This window comes from Astatotilapia calliptera, chromosome 14 (assembly GCF_964374335.1).
Source record: "Astatotilapia calliptera chromosome 14, fAstCal68.1, whole genome shotgun sequence".
Lineage (NCBI taxonomy): Eukaryota > Metazoa > Chordata > Actinopteri > Cichliformes > Cichlidae > Astatotilapia > Astatotilapia calliptera.
The window spans coordinates 25,480,566-25,507,122 of NC_137435.1; the positions used below are offsets into that span (position 1 = coordinate 25,480,566).

The 26,557-nt window shown below is 45.5% G+C and overlaps 1 protein-coding gene and 1 long non-coding RNA gene across 4 annotated transcripts in view; one reads left to right on the top strand and one right to left on the bottom strand.

Annotated features, from left to right (window-relative positions):
* Nucleotides 1-12,172: 12,172 nt before the first annotated feature.
* LOC145419902 (uncharacterized) lies at nt 12,173-16,464 on the top strand. The gene is made up of 2 exons (XR_013901162.1): nt 12,173-12,606; nt 15,026-16,464. It is a non-coding gene; the product is annotated as an uncharacterized LOC145419902 (long non-coding RNA).
* A 194-nt stretch (nt 16,465-16,658) lies between these two features.
* Nucleotides 16,659-26,557, bottom strand: part of LOC113032515 (low-density lipoprotein receptor-related protein 1-like) — a 28,770-nt gene continuing 18,871 nt past the window's right edge. For 2 of the 3 annotated variants that reach the window (XM_080288333.1, XM_080288332.1), the window contains 2 exons: nt 19,648-19,792; nt 16,659-18,547 (listed from right to left, as the gene is read on the bottom strand). In XM_080288333.1, the coding sequence (XP_080144459.1) occupies nt 18,410-18,547; nt 19,648-19,767 (258 nt within the window). In that variant the 5' untranslated portion in view covers nt 19,768-19,792 and the 3' untranslated portion in view covers nt 16,659-18,409. Of the gene's footprint in view, nt 18,548-19,647; nt 24,691-26,557 lie in introns of all 3 variants that reach the window. The other variant, XR_013901161.1, reaches the window with a different exon arrangement.

A 26,557-nucleotide genomic window follows, 5' to 3' on the forward strand; every position in this document is an offset into this window, starting at 1 on the left:
TATGGGTTAACTGTCCGTTGCCATGCGTTTACACGCGTTGTTATGGGTTAACTGTCCATTGCCATGCGTTTACACGCGCTGTTATGGGTTAACTGTCCGTTGCCATGCGTTTACACGCGTTTTTATGGGTTAACTGTCCGTTGCCATGCGTTGTTATGGGTTAACTGTCCGTTGCCATGCGTTTACACGCGTTGTTATGGGTTAACTGTCCGTTGCCATGCGTTGTTATGGGTTAACAGTCCGTTGCCATGCGTTTTTATGGGTTAACTGTCCGTTGCCATGCGTTGTTATGGGTTAACTGTCCGTTTCCATGCGTTGTTATGGGTTAACTGTCCGTTTACAACGCGTGTAAACGCATGGCAACGGACAGTTAACCCATAACAACGCATGGCAACGGACAGTTAACCCATTAGAACGCATGGCAACGGACAGTTAGCCCATAACAATGCGTAACAACGCATGGCAACGGACAGTTAACCCATAAAAACGCATGGCAACGGACTGTTAACCCATAACAACGCATGGCAACGGACAGTTAACCCATAACAACGCATTTAAACGCATGGCAACGGACAGTTAACCCATAACAACGCATGGCAACGGACAGTTAACCCATAACAACGCATGGCAACGGACAGTTAACCCATAACAACGCGTGTAAACGCATGGCAAAGGACAGTTAACCCATAACAACGCATGGCAACGGACAGTAAACTCATGGCAACGGACAGTTAGCCCATAACAATGCGTAACAACGCATGGCAACGGACAGTTAACCCATAACAACGCATGGCAACGGACAGTTAACCCATAACAACGCATGGCAACGGACAGTTAACCCATAACAACGCGTGTAAACGCATGGCAACGGACAGTTAACCCATAACAACGCATGGCAACGGACAGTTAACCCATAACAACGCATGGCAACGGACAGTTAACCCATAACAACGCATGGCAACGGACAGTTAACCCATAACAACGCGTGTAAACGCATGGCAACGGACAGTTAACCCATAACAACGCGTGTAAACGCATGGCAACGGACAGTTAACCCATAACAACGCATGGCAACGGACAGGTAACCCATGGCAACGATCAGGTAACCCATGGCAACGGTCAGGTAACCCATGGCAACGGACCGGTTACCATGGCAACGGACCGGTAACCCATGGCAACCGACCGGTTACCATGGCAACGGACCGGTAACCCATGGCAACGGACCGGTAACCCATGGCAACGGACAGTTAACCCATAACAACGCATGGCAACGGACAGTTAACCCATAACAACGCGTGTAAACGCATGGCAACTGACAGTTAACCCATAACAACGCGTGTAAACGCATGGCAACGGACAGTTAACCCATAACAACGCATGGCAACGGACAGTTAACCCATAACAACGCATGGCAACGGACAGTTAACCCATAACAACGCATGGCAACGGACAGTTAACCCATGGCAACGGTCAGGTAACCCATGGCAATGGTCAGTTATCCCATAACCAGTCCGTTGCCATGCGTTTACACGCGTTGTTATGGGTTAACTGTCCGTTGCCATGCGTTTACACGCGTTGTTATGGGTTACCGGTCCGTTGCCATGGGTTACCGGTCCGTTGCCATGGGTTACCGGTCGGTTGCCATGGGTTACCGGTCCGTTGCCATGGTAACCGGTCCGTTGCCATGGGTTACCTGACCGTTGCCATGGGTTACCTGACCGTTGCCATGGGTTACCTGTCCGTTGCCATGCGTTGTTATGGGTTAACTGTCCGTTGCCATGCGTTTACACGCGTTGTTATGGGTTAACTGTCCGTTGCCATGCGTTGTTATGGGTTAACTGTCCGTTGCCATGCGTTGTTATGGGTTAACTGTCCGTTGCCATGCGTTTACACGCGCTGTTATGGGTTAACTGTCCGTTGCCATGCGTTTACACGCGTTTTTATGGGTTAACTGTCCGTTGCCATGCGTTGTTATGGGTTAACTGTCCGTTGCCATGCGTTTACACGCGTTGTTATGGGTTAACTGTCCGTTGCCATGCGTTGTTATGGGTTAACAGTCCGTTGCCATGCGTTGTTATGGGTTAACTGTCCGTTGCCATGCGTTGTTATGGGTTAACAGTCCGTTGCCATGCGTTGTTATGGGTTAACTGTCCGTTGCCATGCGTTGTTACGCATTGTTATGGGCTAACTGTCCGTTGCCATGCGTTGTTATGGGCTAACTGTCCGTTGCCATGCGTTGTTATGGGCTAACTGTCCGTTTCCATGCGTTGTTATGTGTTAACTGTCCGTTTACAACGCGTGTAAACGCATGGCAACGGACAGTTAACCCATAACAACGCGTGTAAACGCATGGCAACGGACAGTTAACCCATAACAACGCATGGCAACGGACAGTTAACCCATAAAAACGCGTGTAAACGCATGGCAACGGACAGTTAACCCATAACAGCGCGTGTAAACGCATGGCAACGGACAGTTAACCCATAACAACGCGTGTAAACGCATGGCAACGGACAGTTAACCCATAACAACGCATGGCAACGGACAGTTAACCCATAACAACGCGTGTAAACGCATGGCAACGGACAGTTAACCCATAACAACGCGTGTAAACGCATGGCAACGGACAGTTAACCCATAACAACGCATGGCAACGGACAGTAAACTCATGGCAACGGACAGTTAGCCCATAACAATGCGTAACAACGCATGGCAACGGACAGTTAACCCATAACAACGCATGGCAACGGATAGTTAACCCATAACAACGCGTGTAAACGCATGGCAACGGACAGTTAACCCATAACAACGCATGGCAACGGACAGTTAACCCATAACAACGCATGGCAACGGACAGTTAACCCATAACAACGCGTGTAAACGCATGGCAACGGACAGTTAACCCATAACAACGCATGGCAACGGACAGTTAACCCATAACAACGCGTGTAAACGCATGGCAACGGACCAGTTATGGGTTAACTGTCCGTTGCAATGCGTTTACACGCGTTGTAAACGGACAGTTAACCCATAACAACGCATGGCAACGGACAGTTAACCCATAACAATGCATGGCAACGGACAGTTAACCCATAACAACGCGTGTAAACGCATGGCAACGGACAGTTAACCCATAACAACGCGTGTAAACGCATGGCAACGGACAGTTAACCCATAACAACGCATGGCAACGGACAGGTAACCCATGGCAACGATCAGGTAACCCATGGCAACGGTCAGGTAACCCATGGCAACGGACCGGTTACCATGGCAACGGACCGTAACCCATGGCAACGGACCGGTTACCATGGCAACGGACCGGTAACCCATGGCAACGGACCGGTAACCCATGGCAACGGACAGTTAACCCATAACAACGCATGGCAACGGACAGTTAACCCATAACAACGCGTGTAAACGCATGGCAACGGACAGTTAACCCATAACAACGCATGGCAACGGACAGTTAGCCCATAACAACGCGTAACAACGCATGGCAACGGACAGTTAACCCATAACAAAGCATGGCAACGGACAGTTAGCCCATAACAACGCATGGCAACGGACAGTTAACCCATAACAACGCATGGCAACGGACAGTTAACCCATAACAACGCATGGCAACGGACAGTTAACCCATGGCAACGGTCAGGTAACCCATGGCAACGGTCAGTTATCCCATAACCAGTCCGTTGCCATGCGTTTACACGCGTTGTTATGGGTTAACTGTCCGTTGCCATGCGTTTACACGCGTTGTTATGGGTTACTGGTCCGTTGCCATGGGTTACCGGTCCGTTGCCATGGGTTACCGGTCGGTTGCCATGGGTTACCGGTCCGTTGCCATGGTAACCGGTCCGTTGCCATGGGTTACCTGACCGTTGCCATGGGTTACCTGACCGTTGCCATGGGTTACCTGTCCGTTGCCATGCGTTGTTATGGGTTAACTGTCCGTTGCCATGCGTTTACACGCGTTGTTATGGGTTAACTGTCCGTTGCCATGCGTTGTTATGGGTTAACTGTCCGTTGCCATGCGTTGTTATGGGTTAACTGTCCGTTGCCATGCGTTTACACGCGCTGTTATGGGTTAACTGTCCGTTGCCATGCGTTTACACGCGTTTTTATGGGTTAACTGTCCGTTGCCATGCGTTGTTATGGGTTAACTGTCCGTTGCCATGCGTTTACACGCGTTGTTATGGGTTAACTGTCCGTTGCCATGCGTTGTTATGGGTTAACAGTCCGTTGCCATGCGTTGTTATGGGTTAACTGTCCGTTGCCATGCGTTGTTATGGGTTAACAGTCCGTTGCCATGCGTTGTTATGGGTTAACTGTCCGTTGCCATGCGTTGTTATGGGTTAACAGTCCGTTGCCATGCGTTGTTATGGGTTAACTGTCCGTTGCCATGCGTTGTTGCGCATTGTTATGGGCTAACTGTCCGTTGCCATGCGTTGTTATGGGCTAACTGTCCGTTGCCATGCGTTGTTATGGGCTAACTGTCCGTTTCCATGCGTTGTTATGGGTTAACTGTCCGTTTACAACGCGTGTAAACGCATGGCAACGGACAGTTAACCCATAACAGCGCGTGTAAACGCATGGCAACGGACAGTTAACCCATAACAACGCATGGCAACGGACAGGTAACCCATGGCAACGATCAGGTAACCCATGGCAACGGTCAGGTAACCCATGGCAACGGACCGGTTACCATGGCAACGGACCGGTAACCCATGGCAACCGACCGGTTACCATGGCAACGGACCGGTAACCCATGGCAACGGACCGGTAACCCATGGCAACGGACAGTTAACCCATAACAACGCATGGCAACGGACAGTTAACCCATAACAACGCGTGTAAACGCATGGCAACGGACAGTTAACCCATAACAACGCGTGTAAACGCATGGCAACGGACAGTTAACCCATAACAACGCGTGTAAACGCATGGCAACGGACAGTTAACCCATAACAACGCATGGCAACGGACAGTTAGCCCATAACAACGCGTAACAACGCATGGCAACGGACAGTTAACCCATAACAAAGCATGGCAACGGACAGTTAGCCCATAACAACGCATGGCAACGGACAGTTAACCCATAACAACGCATGGCAACGGACAGTTAACCCATAACAACGCATGGCAACGGACAGTTAACCCATGGCAACGGTCAGGTAACCCATGGCAACGGTCAGTTATCCCATAACCAGTCCGTTGCCATGCGTTTACACACGTTGTTATGGGTTAACTGTCCGTTGCCATGCGTTTACACGCGTTGTTATGGGTTACTGGTCCGTTGCCATGGGTTACCGGTCCGTTGCCATGGGTTACCGGTCGGTTGCCATGGGTTACCGGTCCGTTGCCATGGTAACCGGTCCGTTGCCATGGGTTACCTGACCGTTGCCATGGGTTACCTGACCGTTGCCATGGGTTACCTGTCCGTTGCCATGCATTGTTATGGGTTAACTGTCCGTTGCCATGCGTTTACACGCGTTGTTATGGGTTAACTGTCCGTTGCCATGCGTTTACACGCGTTTTTATGGGTTAACTGTCCGTTGCCATGCGTTGTTATGGGTTAACAGTCCGTTGCCATGCGTTGTTATGGGTTAACTGTCCGTTGCCATGCATTGTTACGCATTGTTATGGGCTAACTGTCCGTTGCCATGCGTTGTTACGCATTGTTATGGGCTAACTGTCCGTTGCCATGCGTTGTTATGGGCTAACTGTCCGTTGCCATGCGTTGTTATGGGTTAACTGTCCGTTTACAACGCGTGTAAACGCATGGCAACGGACAGTTAACCCATAACAACGCATGGCAACGGACAGTTAACCCATAACAACGCATGGCAACGGACAGTTAACCCATAACAACGCATGGCAACGGACAGTTAACCCATAACAACGCGTGTAAACGCATGGCAACGGACAGTTAACCCATAACAACGCATGGCAACGGACAGTTAACCCATAACAACGCGTGTAAACGCATGGCAACGGACAGTTAACCCATAACAACGCATGGCAACGGACAGTTAACCCATAACAACGCATGGCAACGGGCAGTTAACCCATAAAAACGCGTGTAAACGCATGGCAACGGACAGTTAACCCATAACAGCGCGTGTAAACGCATGGCAACGGACAGTTAACCCATAACAACGCGTGTAAACGCATGGCAACGGACATTTAACCCATAACAACGCATGGCAACGGACAGTTAACCCATAACAACGCATGGCAACGGACAGTTAACCCATAACAACGCATGGCAACGGACAGTTAACCCATAACAACGCGTGTAAACGCATGGCAACGGACAGTTAACCCATAACAACGCGTGTAAACGCATGGCAACGGACAGTTAACCCATAACAACGCATGGCAACGGACAGTAAACTCATGGCAACGGACAGTTAGCCCATAACAACGCATGGCAACGGACAGTAAACTCATGGCAACGGACAGTTAGCCCATAACAATGCGTAACAACGCATGGCAACGGACAGTTAACCCATAACAACGCATGGCAACGGACAGTTAACCCATAACAACGCATGGCAACGGACAGTTAACCCATAACAACGCATGGCAACGGACAGTTAACCCATAACAACGCGTGTAAACGCATGGTAACGGACAGTTAACCCATAACAACGCATGGCAACGGACAGTTAACCCATAACAACGCGTGTAAACGCATGGCAACGGACCAGTTATGGGTTAACTGTCCGTTGCAATGCGTTTACACGCGTTGTTATGGGTTAACTGTCCGTTGCCATGCGTTGTTATGGGTTAACAGTCCGTTGCCATGCGTTGTTATGGGTTAACTGTCCGTTGCCATGCGTTGTTACGCATTGTTATGGGCTAACTGTCCGTTGCAATGCGTTGTTATGGGTTAACTGTCCGTTGCCATGCGTTGTTACGCATTGTTATGGGCTAACTGTCCGTTGCAATGCGTTGTTATGGGTTAACTGTCCGTTGCCATGCGTTGTTACGCATTGTTATGGGCTAACTGTCCGTTGCCATGCGTTGTTATGGGCTAACTGTCCGTTTACAACGCGTGTAAACGCATGGCAACGGACAGTTAACCCATAACAACGCGTGTAAACGCATGGCAACGGACAGTTAACCCATAACAACGCGTGTAAACGCATGGCAACGGACAGTTAACCCATAACAACGCATGGCAACGGACAGTTAACCCATAACAACGCGTGTAAACGCATGGCAACGGACAGTTAACCCATAACAACGCGTGTAAACGCATGGCAACGGACAGTTAACCCATAACAACGCATGGCAACGGACAGTTAACCCATAACAACGCGTGTAAACGCATGGCAACGGACAGTTAACCCATAACAACGCGTGTAAACGCATGGCAACGGACAGTTAACCCATAACAACGCATGGCAACGGACAGTAAACTCATGGCAACGGACAGTTAGCACATAACAACGCATGGCAACGGACAGTTAACCCATAACAACGCGTGTAAACGCATGGCAACGGACAGTTAACCCATAACAACGCATGGCAACGGACAGTTAACCCATAAAAACGCGTGTAAACGCATGGCAACGGACAGTTAACCCATAACAGCGCGTGTAAACGCATGGCAAAGGACAGTTAACCCATAACAACGCGTGTAAACGCATGGCAACGGACAGTTAACCCATAACAACGCATGGCAACGGACAGTTAACCCATAACAACGCGTGTAAACGCATGGCAACGGACAGTTAACCCATAACAACGCATGGCAACGGACAGTTAACCCATAACAACGCGTGTAAACGCATGGCAACGGACAGTTAACCCATAACAACGCGTGTAAACGCATGGCAACGGACAGTTAACCCATAACAACGCATGGCAACGGACAGTTAACCCATAACAACGCGTGTAAACGCATGGCAACGGACAGTTAACCCATAACAACGCGTGTAAACGCATGGCAACGGACAGTTAACCCATAACAACGCATGGCAACGGACAGTAAACTCATGGCAACGGACAGTTAGCACATAACAACGCATGGCAACGGACAGTTAACCCATAACAACGCGTGTAAACGCATGGCAACGGACAGTTAACCCATAACAACGCATGGCAACGGACAGTTAACCCATAAAAACGCGTGTAAACGCATGGCAACGGACAGTTAACCCATAACAGCGCGTGTGAACGCATGGCAAAGGACAGTTAACCCATAACAACGCGTGTAAACGCATGGCAACGGACAGTTAACCCATAACAACGCATGGCAACGGACAGTTAACCCATAACAACGCGTGTAAACGCATGGCAACGGACAGTTAACCCATAACAACGCATGGCAACGGACAGGTAACCCATGGCAACGGTCAGGTAACCCATGGCAACGGACCGGTTACCATGGCAACGGACCGGTAACCCATGGCAACGGACCGGTTACCATGGCAACGGACCGGTAACCCATGGCAACGGACCGGTAACCCATGGCAACGGACAGTTAACCCATAACAACGCATGGCAACGAACAGTTAACCCATAACAACGCGTGTAAACGCATGGCAACGGACCGGTTATGGGATAACTGTCCGTTGCCATGGGTTACCGGTCCGTTGCCATGGGTTTCCTGACCATTGCCATGGGTTAACTGTCCGTTGCCATGCGTTGTTATGGGTTAACTGTCCGTTGCCATGCGTTTACACGCGTTGTAAACGGACAGTTAACCCATAACAAGGCATGGCAACGGACAGTTAACCCATAACAACGCATGGCAACGGACAGTTAGCCCATAACAAGGCATGGCAACGGACAGTTAGCCCATAACAACGCATGGCAACGGACAGTTAGCCCATAACAACGCGTAACAACGCATGGCAACGGACAGTTAACCCATAACAACGCATGGCAACGGACAGTTAACCCATAACAAAGCATGGCAACGGACAGGTAACCCATGGCAACGGTCAGGTAACCCATGGCAACGGTCAGGAAACCCATGGCAACGGACCGGTAACCCATGGCAACGGACAGTTATCCCATAACCGGTCCGTTGCCATGCGTTTACACGCGTTGTTATGGGTTAACTGTCCGTTGCCATGCGTTGTTATGGGTTAACTGTCCGTTGCCATGCGTTGTTACGCATTGTTATGGGCTAACTGTCCGTTGCCATGCGTTGTTATGGGTTAACTGTCCGTTGCCATGCGTTGTTACGCATTGTTATGGGCTAACTGTCCGTTGCCATGAGTTTACTGTCCGTTGCCATGCGTTGTTACGCATTGTTATGGGCTAACTGTCCGTTGCCATGAGTTTACTGTCCGTTGCCATGCGTTGTTATGGGTTAACTGTCCGTTGCCATGGGTTACCGGTCCGTTGCCATGGTAACCGGTCGGTTGCCATGGGTTACCGGTCCGTTGCCATGGTAACCAGTCCGTTGCCATGGGTTACCTGACCGTTGCCATGGGTTACCTGACCGTTGCCATGGGTTACCTGTCCGTTGCCATGCGTTGTTATGGGTTAACTGTCCGTTGCCATGCGTTTACACGCGGTTATGGGTTAACTGTCCGTTGCCATGCGTTGTTATGGGTTAACTGTCCGTTGCCATGCGTTTACACGCGGTTATGGGTTAACTGTCCGTTGCCATGCGTTTACACGCGTTGTTATGGGTTAACTGTCCGTTGCCATGCGTTTACACGCGTTGTTATGGGTTAACTGTCCGTTGCCATGCGTTTACACGCGCTGTTATGGGTTAACTGTCCGTTGCCATGCGTTTACACGCGTTTTTATGGGTTAACTGTCCGTTGCCATGCATTGTTATGGGTTAACAGTCCGTTGCCATGCGTTGTTATGGGTTAACTGTCCGTTGCCATGCGTTGTTACGCATTGTTATGGGCTAACTGTCCGTTGCCATGCGTTGTTATGGGCTAACTGTCCGTTGCCATGCGTTGTTATGGGCTAACTGTCCGTTTCCATGCGTTGTTATGGGTTAACTGTCCGTTTACAACGCGTGTAAACGCATGGCAACGGACAGTTAACCCATAACAACGCGTGTAAACGCATGGCAACGGACAGTTAACCCATAACAACGCATGGCAACGGACAGGTAACCCATGGCAACGGTCAGGTAACCCATGGCAACGGTCAGGTAACCCATGGCAACGGACCGGTTACCATGGCAACGGACCGGTAACCCATGGCAACCGACCGGTTACCATGGCAACGGACCGGTAACCCATGGCAACGGACCGGTAACCCATAACAACGCATGGCAACGGACAGTTAACCCATAACAACGCGTGTAAACGCATGGCAACGGACAGTTAACCCATAACAACGCGTGTAAATGCATGGCAACGGACTGGTTATGGGATAACTGACCGTTGCCATGGGTTACCTGACCGTTGCCATGGGTTAACTGTCCGTTGCCATGCGTTGTTTTGGGTTAACTGTCCGTTGCCATGCGTTGTTATGGGTTAACTGTCCGTTGCCATGCGTTTACACGCGTTGTTATGGGTTAACTGTCCGTTTCCATGCGTTGTTATGGGTTAACTGTCCGTTGCCATGCGTTGTTATGGGTTAACTGTCCGTTGCCATGCGTTTACACGCGTTGTTATGGGTTAACTGTCCGTTGCCATGCGTTGTTATGGGTTCACTGTCCGTTGCCATGCGTTTCCACGCGTTGTTATGGGTTAACTGTCCGTTGCCATGCGTTTACACGCGTTGTTATGGGTTAACTGTCCGTTGCCATGCGTTTACACGCGTTGTTATGGGTTAACTGTCCGTTGCCATGCGTTTACACGCGTTGTTATGGGTTAACTCTCCGTTGCCATGCGTTGTTATGGGTTAACTGTCCGTTGCCATGCGTTGTTATGGGTTAACTGTCCGTTGCCATGCGTTTACACGCGTCGCCCATAACAACGCATGGCAACGGACAGTTAGCCCATAACAACGCATGGCAACGGACAGTTAGCCCATAACAACGCATGGCAACGGACAGTTAACCCATAACAACGCATGGCAACGGACAGTTAACCCATAACAACGCGTGTAAACGCATGGCAACGGACCGGTTATGGGTTAACTGTCCGTTGCCATGCGTTGTTATGGGTTAACTGTCCGTTGCCATGGGTTACCGGTCCGTTGCCATGGGTTACCGGTCTGTTGCCATGGTAACCGGTCCGTTGCCATGGGTTACCTGACCGTTGCCATGGGTTACCTGACCGTTGCCATGGGTTACCTGTCTGTTGCCATGCGTTGTTATGGGTTAACTGTCTGTTGCCATGCGTTGTTATGGGTTAACTGTCCGTTGCCATGCGTTTACACGCGTTGTTATGGGTTAACTGTCCGTTGCCATGCGTTTACACGCGTTGTTATGGGTTAACTGTCCGTTGCCATGCGTTGTTATGGGTTAACTGTCCGTTTACAACGCGTGTAAACGCATGGCAACGGACAGTTAACCCATAACAACGCATGGCAACGGACAGTTAACCCATAACAACGCGTGTAAACGCATGGCAACGGACAGTTAACCCATAACAACGCATGGCAACGGACAGTTAACCCATAACAACGCATGGCAACGGACAGTTAACCCATAACAACGCATGGCAACGGACAGTTAACCCATAACAACGCGTGTAAACGCATGGCAACGGACAGTTAACCCATAACAACGCGTGTAAACGCATGGCAACGGACAGTTAACCCATAACAACGCATGGCAACGGACAGTAAACTCATGGCAACGGACAGTTAGCCCATAACAACGCGTAACAACGCATGGCAACGGACAGTTAACCCATAACAACGCATGGCAACGGACAGTTAACCCATAACAACGCATGGCAACGGACAGTTAACCCATAACAACGCGTGTAAACGCATGGCAACGGACAGTTAGCCCATAACAACGCATGGCAACGGACAGTTAACCCATAACAACGCGTGTAAACGCATGGCAACGGACAGTTAGCCCATAACAACGCGTGTAAACGCATGGCAACGGACAGTTAACCCATAACAACGCATGGCAACGGACAGTAAACGCATGGCAACGGACAGTTAGCCCATAACAACGCATGGCAACGGACAGTAAACGCATGGCAACGGACAGTTAGCCCATAACAACGCGTGTAAACGCATGGCAACGGACAGTTAACCCATAACAACGCATGGCAACGGACAGTTAACCCATAACAACGCGTGTAAACGCATGGCAACGGACAGTTAACCCATAACAACGCATGGCAACGGACAGTTAACCCATGGCAACGGTCAGGTAACCCATGGCAACGGACCGGTAACCCATGGCAACGGACCGGTAACCCATGGCAACGGACAGTTAACCCATAACAACGCATGTAAATGCATGGCAACGGACAGATAATCCATAACAACGCATGTAAACGCATGGCAATGGACCGGCTTTCACAAGGTTTGCCCCTCCCCCTTAGGGCAGTGTTTCAGGTGTGACATGTTTTCTATTCGTCCGCCTCCTGCCCCCCAGTACTGAAGAGCGTGCCCTTCAAGGCCCGCACTGCTAAACGCGGCTCACGTTTCTTCTGTAAAGCCAACCTCTGTGACGATGCCAACTGCTAGCCCTTCCCCTTTAATGCCAAGGTTGAGCAGGTTTCTCTCATACGCATTTTGAACCCCCCACCCTCAGTTTATTAGGGAGCTCAAACTAATGCAGACTAACAACAGTCCTGCAATAAAGGCAACTTTTCATAGTTTCATCTTCATTGTAAAAAAGAGGAAGTGTTTGTGGTGCTGTTTTCATGTACTGCATTATACAGTAAGGTGTTCCTATTTTCTTTTTTTTCTTTTTTTTTTGCTTAACCTTATTTACAGAAATGAGGGAACCCCCCACCCTCCCTCGCAACCCACTACCACTACCTCCATGTGCATGCAGCATGATTTCTGTCATCCCACCCCACCCTCAACTATGACTACTGATGACTAACTCGTGCCGTCACTGGTTGTTTGTGTTGAGAAGACTCCTATCAGGTGTCTGGTGATAGGAGTCAGCCAAACCTCTTTGCCTGGAGCTGAGAAAGTTGCATTGAGTGTCAATATGTTTTTGTGTGTAAAATATGTTGACACGCTTGCAGTACCGTCCTGTACTCCAGCTGAAAAGAAGATTAATGACAGTATTTCCCACTCCTAGGAGAGGGTAAGAAAGGTAGCCTGGCTGAAAGCCGGCCTGCTTGGCCCTCCAGCTCCTGTGTGCTGCTACAGTGATGTCAGCTGCTTCAACTAGTGCTTCAGTTGCAAGCAAAGAAACACACACACACAAGTTTTAGAACACTATAAAATTTGCTAGCAAACAACACAAAGTTGAACTTGTAAAAAGAAGAAGTTGTCATGGTCCTGGGCCATGTTGGCCCAGTGTTCTTAGTTTTCTTGTATTTTTGTATTCAGTTCCCTGTCTAGGTTCTGTTTCCTGAGTTGCCCTATTATGTGGTTCCCTGTGTGCTTTCCCTTTGTGACTCTCACCCCCCGTGTGCCCCTCTATGTATTCATGAGCCCTTGTCCCCTTTCGTGTTTTATTCCATGTTTTCCCCAGCCTGTTATGTCTGTGTTCTCCCCGTGCTCTCTCCTCTTGTCTGAACCTCTGTACTTCCTGTTTTACTTTGACAGTCTCTCGTCAGTATGCGTCATGTTGTGTTCACTCCTGCCCTGTCTCGTTATGATTATCTGTGTCAGCTGTGTTCCCCGTGTGCTCCCACTTCCCTCGTTAACCCTCTGTGTATTTCTGTCTGCGTCTCCCTCTGTTCAGTGTGACGTCGTCCCTCATGCTGCGTGGATTTCCCTGTGTCTCTCTCTCCGAGTGTTAGTTTACTTTTCCCAGTTTAGTTTTGTATTTCCTATGTTCTGCCTCTTCGGCAATAAAGCTGCCTTTTGAGTTCATCCCCGTTTGTGTGAGTTTTGCATTTTGGGTCCTCCTCCTGCCTGCCACACAGCCGAGCCTTGACAGAAGTCAGCATAGTATTAAAAAGAAACAACTTACCTGCTTTTAAAACAGCCATTAAAATATGAACTCAGGTGTTTAAGTGTCTACAAAGCCCACCTCAGAAGCTACACCAGTGGCATTTTTCTTTTAGTATTAATGTCAAATTTTTTCCTTAGAAATGAGTATCATCCTCACCCCTTCCTGTTACGTGTTGCATGTTGTCCATTGTTTATTTACCTCTCACCTGTCGGCAGCGTCCGCCATGTTTGTCTGTGCTAAATGTCATCTGCGGTGTGCTCAACAGCTATTTGGTCAACAGGCTCTAGAAGAAAACAGAATCAAACTTACGTGAACACAGTCTGTATCCACACTTTTGTTTCCTCTGTGACAGCCATCCTGTTTGGTAATCTGCAAACTCAAGAGCTTGTTGACCACTGTATCGTAACCAGAGTGGTTACTTTGTAACGTCCTCATTGTTTAGTGTTACTGATTTGCCAAAATCATGGTCTCAAAGCCTTGAATTTCTCCGTTTTGAAGCACAACTTCTAGCAGTTGAAATACAAGGCTATGGGAATGTGGCATTCCTGCCACATTTGCTAATTTTGTAGTTCTTATGGACAATTTCAGCTTTAACCCAAAGTTTTAACTGCACAAGTGTTTCCAGATTTTCTGGATTTGAAAATTATAACAATAAACACTCAGTTGTCAGTTTATTAGGGAGCTCAAACTAATGCAGACTAACAACAGTCCTGCAATAAAGGCAACTTTTCATAGTTTCATCTTCATTGTAAAAAAGAGGAAATATGGTTTGTGGTGCTGTTTTCATGTACTGCATTATACAGTAAGGTGTTCCTATTTTCTTTTTTTTTTTAGCTTAACCTCATTTACAGAAATGAGGGAACAACTGATATAAATTAGGTGTACCTAATAAAGTGAGAACTGAGTGTACATCCTCTGCTCTTCTTGCTTAAAAACACTCTTAAGAAATTGAGATGTAAACAGAAGCAAATGTCCAGATTGACCTCTTGGTCGTCTAACATGTGTGTCCCCCTGTCTCTCACCCCCCCTCTCCATGCCTACTCACAGATCTCCGAAACCAGCCTTTCCTGCGAGCGGACGCGTTGATCCGGAGCGGTTGGAAGAGACCCTAAACCACTTATTCGTCACTTATAGTCCCCTCCCTATTGTAACCCTTCCCTTTGTCCCAGTGGCGCATCTCAACCCTGAGGCTGCAGATCACAAAGACTGAAAAGCGAGGACAGGACAAAGCCCTTGTTTTAGCCCGGTAATTTATTTATTTATGGATGCCCTTTTACAACCACTTTAAATGAGCAGGCATGATTACAGAAGCACAACGCGCTACTACTCCTTCGTCACCGCGAGCAGAAGGCTTTCCCTGCTCTGTCGGCACTGACCTTTGGGAGGATGACCAGAGCACAGGTGAGGCCATCTGAGGACTGGAGGAGGAATTGTGCTTTCACTAACAAGTGCCTGCTAGCATGTGGATCTTAATGTGGACATTCCTAAAACCCATTAATATCCGAAGATTACGCAGTCATAGCAGGATTTAAACTGGGAGGCAGCCAAGATAAATTGCCGACTCTTCTGCTGCTGCTGGGACGCCTGCCTTTAAGACACCTGCAAAAGCCTCCTGCAAATAACAGAGGAGGTGCGATGTCATAACAGACATTCGTGGACTGTTTCGCAGCGTTACGCCAAGTCTTCGAGACGCTTTCAATCAGACTTAATATTGTTTATTTTGATTGTATCTGGGAGCAAAGACCATCACTGTACTGGTTCTTCTTGTCAAGCTAGACAAACCAAATTACTCCAAAGTTTGATGTTCCGCTTAAGAAGTGCCTTTTTGTGTTATTTCTCGTCAGTCAGCCATAATTTGTTTATTTTACATCTTTCATTTGGTAAAGATTGTATTTTTTACCGCCTTGTAATATAACATTAGCCTTATAATCCTGACAACAATATGCAAGTTGAAGGCACAAAAAAAGCTTAAAGGTATGTTAGTTCCTTTTTACCTGTAGTACATCAGAACAGCTGACACGAGAGTCCCCAGAGTTTTGTGCCTTGACCAAGTGGTGGTTAAAAACAGAATATTACGTGCCTTGACAACACTTCCTGTCACACCGTGTGTGACAGTTAGGAGGTGACAGATGCATGAAGGAGACTCCAGGTGGACTACTGTTTCAAAGGCACACTTGCTGTTTGGTTAGCCTGCTCTAAATGTATTAACAGATGAAGGATGAAGTGCATTTAAAGCTTCTTTTTCTTATCCGTTTTAATACAGATTATTCCTCCTAACAGCTTTAGAGACTTGCATGACATTGGCACAAAGGGAGCAATACATCTTAACACTACTTAAATTTGGCTCAAGATTGTATAAAACACTATTCTTGTGTGTATTGAAATCAAAAGAAACATACTTTTTTTTTAAGAAAAAGCTATTCTTGGGATTGTCTGTTGACTGAAAGACAACACTTCCTGTTTAATAAATATGATGATTTATGTAACAAGACCAAAGACTTTCATTACAATTCAGATGCCTTTCCAGATTAAGCAACATCCAAGCAAGTGCTTTCTACATGTTTGTGTTTTATTTCTTCATTCTTTAATGATAAGTGAGGCTATTTTCTAATGTACTGAAGTATGAAGTAGACTGCTTCTCCTCTCCATCTTTCCAAATGACAGACACGGCCATCGTACATTTCTACTATAAAAATCCATTTAATTCCTTATATCAAACAGAAATCGAATTATAACAAAACAATCAGAACCACAAACGTGGGTTTTTGCCAGTTAAAGAAATTCTCCAAATGAAATATGATTGTTCCAACTTACATGGCGATTTAACAGAGCAGGATGTTAAAAGCAAATAAGCAAGAAAAAAAAACAGAATTTAAAGAAAAAATGTGATGAATACTGTTAACATTTGAGGACTAAAGCCAGAGTTTCCTCTTGGTTAAGTGTGTCTCTGTGTGTGTGAGCACCATGCAGTGATATGGTAGGTATGGCTGACAAGCTGAGGTGATTAAAAGCAATACGGTGAGCAGTGAGACATAGAGCCACACTTCCCAGACTAAAAATCCGGATGGTTAGCAGCAAAGCAAAGGAATGGAGAAAGGAATGCTTATCAGGAAGCCGATCAGTCTCCTTCCTGAGAATGCACTTAACAATGAGCATTAACCTAAATTACATGTCCATGTAATTACATACAGTGAAGGAAAGAAAAAAAAATCCAACCTCCCACAGAAGTACGTACCATCAGACGGTCTCCCTGGCCTTTCCTGAAAGTATGTTTACAATCAAAAGACGAGGAACAAAAGTTGAAAGCAACCGTTCTCGGCTAATTACTGGTCGCAGGTTCTTTTTTTTTTTTAGAGGATGACCGGAAATTCACAGAAGCTTGTCTCTACTCCAGAAGAGTTTCAGAACAAAGCCCCAGCTCCTGTCCAGGGTGTCCTGCAGTAGGCTAATCCAAGGCCACGGATATCATCCCAGGCTTTTTCATCCTGGAATGTGGACTTAATTACAATCATCTTCATCCAGCGCACACTAACACACTGCCATGATTCATTCATCGGTGACACAAAGTATGTCAATTATACAATGACTTAAAAAAACAAAAGAAAAACATTAAAAAGTACAGACTGCTATTTGTTACTGATGTTTGTATTCCTGGGTATATTTTCAAGACACTTTGTTAATAGGTTCATATATATGGAAATATATATATTTATAATATATATATATATATGTAACTTTAGTCTGTGCAAGGAGGTAAAAGACAATCACTTGAATGTAGCTCTTTGCAACAACAGATCAGATGCCGAGTCTCTTGTGCATACACGTGCAGTTAAACATCACCTCGCCTTTCCCTCTAAGACCTCCAGTAGCAACATACATATACACAAAATGTGAACCAGCATCCAGGAAGCATTCGTGGTGAGCACTGACGCATCTCCTCTCTTTCATGAACAACGAAGACTTGGCAACATTTTCTAGGATGGAACAAAAATGTTTTTTTTCTCTTTTCCCCTACACAATTTATACAAAAATAAAAAAATTAAAATTGTTCCACTGCCATTTGTATCTTTTACATTTGCACAGAGGTAGTGGCTGAATGCGTGAGAAAGGTGTGTGTGTGTGTGTGTGTGTGAGAGAGAGAAGTTGTGAGGAAGTGAGCAAAATGAAAAAGAACTGGATAAAATGTCTATAAAATGGTTTCTTTTCCGTCACCAGAGGATTTGTTTTCCTTTTTGTCAAAGAACAAAATATAATACTGCAATCACTTAAAAAAAGTAGTTCTTCATTTTATACATTTTATACAGTGTTCTTGTTTTTATGTTTTTTCGTTGCTTTTCTTTTCAGTTGGTAAAGGCATAAAATGAGAGAGCTCGCTGGCTCTAGGTTGGGCGAGGCAGGGCAATGTTGGCAGAGTTCAGTCCATGCCGAGGTCTATGCCAGGGGGTCGCTCATGTCCTCATCAACCTGGGAGAGGAGCTCCTTCTTTTCATCAGTGCTCGCCAGAGAATTGCAGCTGTTGTGGGCACCCATGTACAGGGTGGCATACACTGGGTTCGTGAAGTTGGTGGGCTGCGGAGTGAAGAAAATTTCTCAGTGACTCAGGCAAAAGAAATGAAAAGATTTGGTATATTGTGAAAGAAGCAGTATTTTGCTTATTCAAATAGGCTCAGCTCGCATAAATAACAAGATGTTTCCCAGCTCAGTGCTGAAACCCTGGCAGACATTTGTGGTTTGTTATGTTTTCTGTGTTTGGTTATTTGTTTCTGAAAGTCTGGGCACTAATCATCTGCCCCCAACAAACCAGTAGGTGTATTTCCAGTGAAGAACTTGCAACTTCTTTTTAAGCACTCAGGACTTTATGGACAATTCCTCATTTGATGTTTTATGATTGTGGTGAAAAGTGTTTGAATATAGTGACCATGAGGGCTCCAGCATAAAAGCTTTATTCAGCTGCTCCCCTTACTCACAGTGGATTTCCGTTCCTGACACCCCCAAGGGATTTTTGTCTCCAGCTGGGATTAAACTGGAGATTTTTTCACTTCTTAGGTGAATGTAAAAGAAATGGTATTTATATAGTGCCTTCATACTGTGCTTTTATCTGCTGAATGCATTCACACACACAGAGGTAACTCAGGGTTCAGTATCTTGCCCAAGCATCGATCTGTATACAAACCACTCGAGCCATAACGTGTAAACCATGAGACTATGGAGCCACTCATCAGAACTAAAGTATATGATTCACATAATTCTAACAATATTCATTCCAAAATTCATTACAGATGCCAGAAGTAAATACCATAATGACACCCACTGGTTTCCTAAGTCTTGCTTTAAAGCTTTTGCATTTGGACTGTGGCGATCTCGATGGCAAAAAACTGGATATAAATGTAGAAAAGTGATTACAGATCAGTCAAGACAAAACTGTTTTTCACTAGACGTCCAAAGGACAGGAATATATTGAGAAACCCAGCTACTTTCATCCAGTGTTCTTTAGATCACAAAGAAGGGTCTATTTACTGTCTATAATGATTCCACAACCAAAACCAATTCATTAAAAAAAAAAAAAAACTCACAAAAGGACTCATAAATGTGGAAATATCTGCATGGTTAGCCACTACCAGGCATTTTCAGATATTTTGTAATGAAATGGCTTTTTTAAGCTTTGTTACCTTGTCTGGGTCTAAAGCAAAGTCGGAGTCCAGAAGTTCCCCAGCATCATCATCAGGATCTCCTTCATAGATCTTATAGGCAGGGTTTCCAATCTCAACATTCATGGCCCCGTTGGTCATTCGGTGGTGCTGGAAGCCCTTGGCACTGCAGAGAAACAGATCAACAATTATCTTAGAAGCAGATTCAGACCCTTGTTTAAAAGAATTGATGTGCTAACCTCAGAAGAAAGCTAGAGTGACTAAAAGGTGTCTTATCATAAACCCATATCATAAATTCACTCAGCACTGGCTATGTACAATTGACAAGAACAAGACAACATATATCAAAGGTTTTCAAATGAGCTTTTGTGTCAAAAGGCCATTTGATCAAACCTATCGAATATACTGCAGCATGTCCATCGCGGAGAATGCTGGATTAGATTGCAAATATTCGGCTGTTTGCAAGCATATAAACATTTTTCAGAGATGCACAGTTATACATTTTACTCTGCAAGCACATTGCCTGAGCCTAATATTTACAAATGTAAACAGGGAAAGGCATGGAGGACAATGGGAGGACGTCAAAAGTTCAACTACTCGTGCATCACCAGAGCTATTCCAGAGTATGGAGGAGAGGTATTGATCTCCTCCATACCTGCTTCATACCCTGGAGGACGGGGCTGTGGCCCCCCCACACTCCCTAGCAGATCGTTACATGGAGAAACCTTTGGAATGCAAGCATGCTGATCCACACAGGTATGCACACGGGTGTTCACTGCTCGTAGACTTAAATTACACCTTTCTTGGCTACTACTTCGAAGCACATCTGTCCTACGTGCTGCACAACAACATTGAATATTTAGTATTTACTGCTGTTTACACTTAGCTAGATTAATGCGATGGTGTTGTGTTTAGTATGTTGCTTTTTTTTTTTTTTTTTTTTGCTTGTTTTCTATTTTTCTCTCAACAGGTGATCCAGGAGATTTTTTTTTTTTTCTCCCCCCCCTTTCTCACTGTCCCTCTCCCCTTCTGTTTTTCCTTTCCTTCCTCTTTCTTTCTCCCTTTCCTATCCCTCACTCATGTCTGTCCCGTCTGTAACATCTGAAAATAAAATATAATAAATAATAAAAACAAAGATCGACCAAATGAACCAATACGGCAATGCCACGACGATCCATTTGGCAAAGTAAATCCATTGGGTATCCTTGTTGGTCTTCAGACAACAATTCTGATGGCTAAAGAACCAAATGGGACAGGCAAAAAAAAAAGAAAAAAAAGAAAAAAGAAAAAAAAAAGAAAAAGAAAAAAAAAGTGGCAGTAACTTCCTAGCACTGCAGCTGGACCCTAAATACTGACTGCATTCTCCTCTGGACACAAATGATGGTGAGCAGCAGCACATCTGCATTTAAAGTAAAGACACAAAAGGATAGCTCTGAAAAAAGCTATGTTTGTGAGGTATTTTGTGGAAAACGGTTTAGAGATTTTATTCAACCGCGGGGTTGTCTATTAACTCGTTAGAAAAATACAGGACCTTTAATTAGCACGGACTATAACCCTCTGTTCGGTCCAGCAGGGTTCTGTAATGCACAGAGAATTATATTAGCTAGCGTTAGTGGAATGACAGCTATTGTGAACCGTTATGTGCATGGCCGCCATGCTGATTGCTGCCTAACTGTACATGGCCCAAGCCTCCTGGATAATAGGAGACTATTTTTAGAACAGCGGAGAGAGGGAAGTGGGAGAGGGACCGAGAGAACATATAGGGCTGAAATAGAGAGGGAGAAAAGGAGGTGAGAGAGAAAAGGGAGATTGCATTGACAATCATGCAACACTGAAGTAGCGCGGAGAAGACAGGAAAATGTTATGGGCAACCAAGCAACTAATAAGCTTGAACCTCAGCACTATGCATAATGCAACAGCTCATTACCGCCCAATTAGGCATTACAATGCCTTGCTTACTGAGGTTTAGTGATGCAAATCAACTAGGAAAAGATACCCCGGTGCCAAAAAAACAGGAGGTGAAATTGGATGAGAATTTGTCGAAAGTACGGGCTCTGTGGCAGTTCAATCAATTTACAAAGTCTCTGTGGGGGAGGTCATCCACATTAGAATGTGATTCTGACAATATGGAGCTGATTTTTTTCATCATCTCATTATCAAACCGCTGAGGTTTTCTGTGATATTATGATGACTCTTTTCACAGCATACAGCCACGCACTCGGTCTCCAATAATGTAATTAATAGGGGTGCAACGATATTCGTATCGATATTGAACCGTTCGATACAGTGCTTTCGGTTCGGTACGCATATGTATCGAACAATACAAAATTTGTAATTTATTTTATCAACTTTTCTTCTGACGATGCTGTCTGTGTTGAGCGCTCAGTGAATCTGCGTTCGACTACTCCACCTAGGCTGCACTGTCGAGTGCAGATCCACTGAGCGCTCAACACAGACAGCATAGTCAGAAGGAAGAGCGCAGGGCAAGCTAGCGAGACAGAAGTTAAGCTCTCCTTGCAACATGGACTTCCCCCACCCTCATTCAGATCTGGCGTTTGGAATTATTTTGGTTTTCATGTGACGTATGACCCTGAAGGTAAGCGAGTCATGGACTAAAGTAAAACAGTATGTTGGATGTGCCACGCAATGCTCAATTACATGGGTGGGAACTAGTGTGTTAGCGCAGTTAGCTCGTTAACGTGTTGGCCGTCTAGCCCCATGCACGGGGCGATCGGCGGTAGCTCATTAACGGAGATTTGCCGTGTTGTGGCGTTAACGTCATTTCAACGAGATTAACCTGAAAGCACTAGTGGGAACACAACGAATATGACTGCACATTTACGCCGACATCATCCTAGTGCAAAGACAAGTGAAAGCAGACAAAAACAAGCAAGCATGCTACTAACTTTAGCCGAGTCATTTAGACAGCTGTTAGCACATGATTCTCCTTATATGTTTAATATGCTGCTGAGAATATAGCCCAGAAGAAGCGGATAGTATAGCTTTTATTTTGGAAAGAGACATTTCTCTGTAATAAACTCTCTTTTCCAAAGATGAGTGATTCCTCAATCAGATACAGGGCTCGCAATATCGCTAGCCCGACGTCCCGGGGCTAGCGATTTTTTTCAGTCAGGCTACCAAAATCTATCTCTGCCCTGCCCGTCAGGCTATTGTAGGAAGGAAAAATATATGTCAATGCTTTTGCATTCTTTCAGAAATGTAGCTGGGTAATTATGTCATTGGCATCGGTGAGCCACCGTCAATATGTGACATATTGAAATCGTGTTTGAATTTCCTTTCAATTTGCAATCTGTCAGGGGTTGACATTTGTTCAAACACAAGCAAGAAAATATAAGACACTGCAGACCGACTCAGAGAGTATTAGAAAACGTGCGCACGGGTGAATGCCTCTGAGTAGACACACACACTGAGCGCAGGCTTGGTTCTTTATTTATAGGGTAAAACTGGTTACATAGTACTTCCTCTTTTAACAGAAAAGGGAGAGGTCAGGCATTATCTCAGCTTATCTGACCTTGCACACATACACTGAAAATAACGATGCAGAAGTATATCATGCTTATCTGACATCACACACTGAGGTAAGGAATGCATTATGTTCTCCTTAACAATAAGCTTGGTTATGTGAAAATATATGAACACACAAAATATAAGGCACACTTGATTATATTGTATTATAGAGATTTGGTTATATTGTATAATGTAGAAAAATCTCTTAACATTTCCCTCCTGATGTTAATATATTTCACAGGTTTAAATCAATGCATAGTCACTTGTTAAATCACATTTTCAACTTGCATGTCATTCAGTGAAGTATTTAAACAACAGCTCTATTAAGAGTAGAGATTCTCCACTCTTTCCTCCATGTTCAGCATATCATACTGGCGAAAGGGATCCTCAACATTTCTCTGGATCAGGACATAATTTCCTAAAGTACGGTTAAACATGTTCATCACCATACTTCTCAGACATGGAATAATACAAGCAGCAAAAATGCAAAATAGTAACATCATACTGCAGAGGGCCAACAGGCCTTTAATCAGCAAAGATTTCCAGGAGCCGCTCAGCAACCAGTCCCACCAGCCTTGCTTATCGGCTACGTAGTCCTGTTGTTGAGCGTCTCTCAGTTGTTTCAGAACATTCAAAGCATTTGTCATGTTTAATGAGTGTATGTTGTCAGGTATGTAGGTGCAACATGTCATGTTAAACAATACGCAGAGACCTCCTTTCTCTGCAAGAATAATGTCTAAAGCTACTCGGTGTTGCATGACAGTGATGCGGATTGCATCAATTTCTTCATTCTGTGATTTGTCAATGCGGGTGGAAGCGTTCAAAAACAGTCCAAAACGATAGTCTAAAGTCTCTATTGTATTGTATAGGTATCGGTACCAGGCATTGTTCATCCAAGGGTGAATGTGCTCTTGAGTCATTTCAGTTAGATGGGAATTGTCATGGGTCCACCTCTTGAGATGGGGAATAGTTGGTTCTGTCCTGGGGGCTCCGCTGGGCATCAGCCAGAAGAGCATCATCATCAAGATGACGGCCATCAGACAGAATAGGCGACACATGAGCCGTTTCCGTTCAAAGTGACAAGCACTTAAGCATAACAGCTTTGGGGCTGGGGCTGGTGGCTCTTCTTCTCCTGGATTCATTGGGCTGGTTTCCTCTATTTCAGGCGTCCCTGGTGTTGTCATTGGTTCTTCTCTTTGGTGGGATGGGTCACTCTTTATTATGTGTTTGTTCTTCAGGGCGACCAGGCACACCCGGGCTCCAGGTGAGTAGACCACTGGCGAGAAGACAAAAAGGCGGGATATACCCAGACAGCCCTTTCCTCCACCAGGGAACACCTAGGAGTCGGGGGAACTGGCGTCTTATTGTGGTGCAAACACTTTCTTCACGTGACTTTGATGGATCCACGAAGGTCTTTCAGCTATCTTACAAGCTGTCGGTGTAGTCAGCAACACCTGGAATGGACCCTCCCACCGCGGAGCACTCCAGTTTTTTCGCTGGAGGACTTTAATCAGAATCCAATCACCGGGGTTCAACCTGCAAGAGACTGGAGATAGATCACTCGGGAGTTGACTGCTTAATATCACTTCTTTATTCTCAAACTGTTTTGTCATCCATTCTGCCATCGTTGTTTCTGTGATGGACTTATTAATAGGCTCACTGGTTATTGGGAGAGGGAATGGTCTGCCATGTATGACTTCAAATGGGGTCAGACCACCTGCTCCTTGAGTTATTCTCATCCATAGCTTAGCTAAGCTTAAACACTCAGGCCATGGTTTTTTAGTTTCTTCCATACATTTTCTCAATCTCTGTTTAATTGTGCCGTTAGTTCTCTCGACTAATCCTGCACTTTGTGGATGATATGCACAGTGATGCTTTATGCTGAAACCTAAAGCTTCAGAGACTTTACTTATTACTTCATTTACAAAATGTGTGCCATTATCAGACCGTATTATGCTTGGAATGCCATATGTCGGAATGAAATGGTTGCACAAACATTTTGCTACTGAAATTGCATCTGCTTTTTTCACTGGGTATATTTCTGGCCACTTGGAAAATACATCTATTATCACAAGTGCATACTTGGAGGATTGAGATTCATTTAGTTCTATAAAATCCATGTGGATAGTGTGAAATGGGTGTGGCGGTGTAGGGAAACGACCTCGCTTTGGTCGTAAATTTCCCTGAGCATTGTGTTTTTGGCAAGTCATGCATGTTCTAATAAACTCTTTTGCTGAACTTTCAAAATTTTTTGTGTAGAATTGTTTATTAAGTATATGAATCATCCCTCCTGATGACACATGAGTTTGCGAGTGTGTCACTAATGCGGCAGTTTTATGCAAAGATTTTGGAAGGATTGGTTTGCCATTGCACATCATGAGATTGTCTTTTAATTCTGCTCCATCTTTCAACCAAGATTTTTGTTCACTCAGTGATGCTGTTTTCTGTGCATCTGCTAGTATCTCTAGTGGTATTAAATCTATGGTTTCTGTTGTTAAAACATCAATGTGTTTTTCTGCAGCTGCTTTGGCTGCTTTATCAGCAAAGTTATTTCCTCTTGTTATTTCTGTGTCATCCTTTTGATGAGCTGCACATTTACATAGTGCTAATTCTTTTGGCAACGTTATCACTTCTAATAGCTTTTTTAGAAGGTTTGCATGTTGAACTGGGTTGCCTGTGGAAGTTGTCATTCCTCTGTTTTGCCATATTTTTGCAAAATGGTGAACTGCTGAATAGACATATTGGCTGTCTGTGTAAATATTAACACTTTGACCTTTGTACAGTGTACATGCTCTAATGACCGCGGTCAGTTCTGCGCTCTGAGCAGAGTTTGAGGAACTGAGAGCTTTTGCCTCTACCACTGTATCAACAGTTGTGACCGCGTAACCCACACAATTTCTACCGAAAATGTCTTTTGACGCTGAGCCGTCTACAAAAACATTACTGAAACTGGGATTTGGAGAACTATGTATATCAGTGCGAGGTTTTGTGTCTTCCTCTAATTTTTTAATGCAACAATGTTGTTCTCCATCCAGAGGGGTCGGCAAAAGTGTGCTCGGGTTCAGCTGGCCACACTTCTCTATTGTTATGTGTGATTGCGAAAGTAAAATCCCCACATAAGACAATTGTCTGGTGTGTGTAAGGAAAGATAGATTAGCTTGTAACAAAATGGCGGTCATAGCATGTGGGACTTTGATGGTCAACTTATGTCCCAGAACAATGTCTGCACATTTTTTAACCGCCTCTGCGGCTGCGGCGCAAGCCTGGACACAGGTTGGTAATCCGGCAGCTACAGAGTCAAGTTTACATGAGTAGAAAGCTAATGGACGCTGTTTGTCTCCAAAAGCTTGAGTTAACACTGCCTTCCTGTACCCTGCACTACCATCGACATGGAGCATAAAAG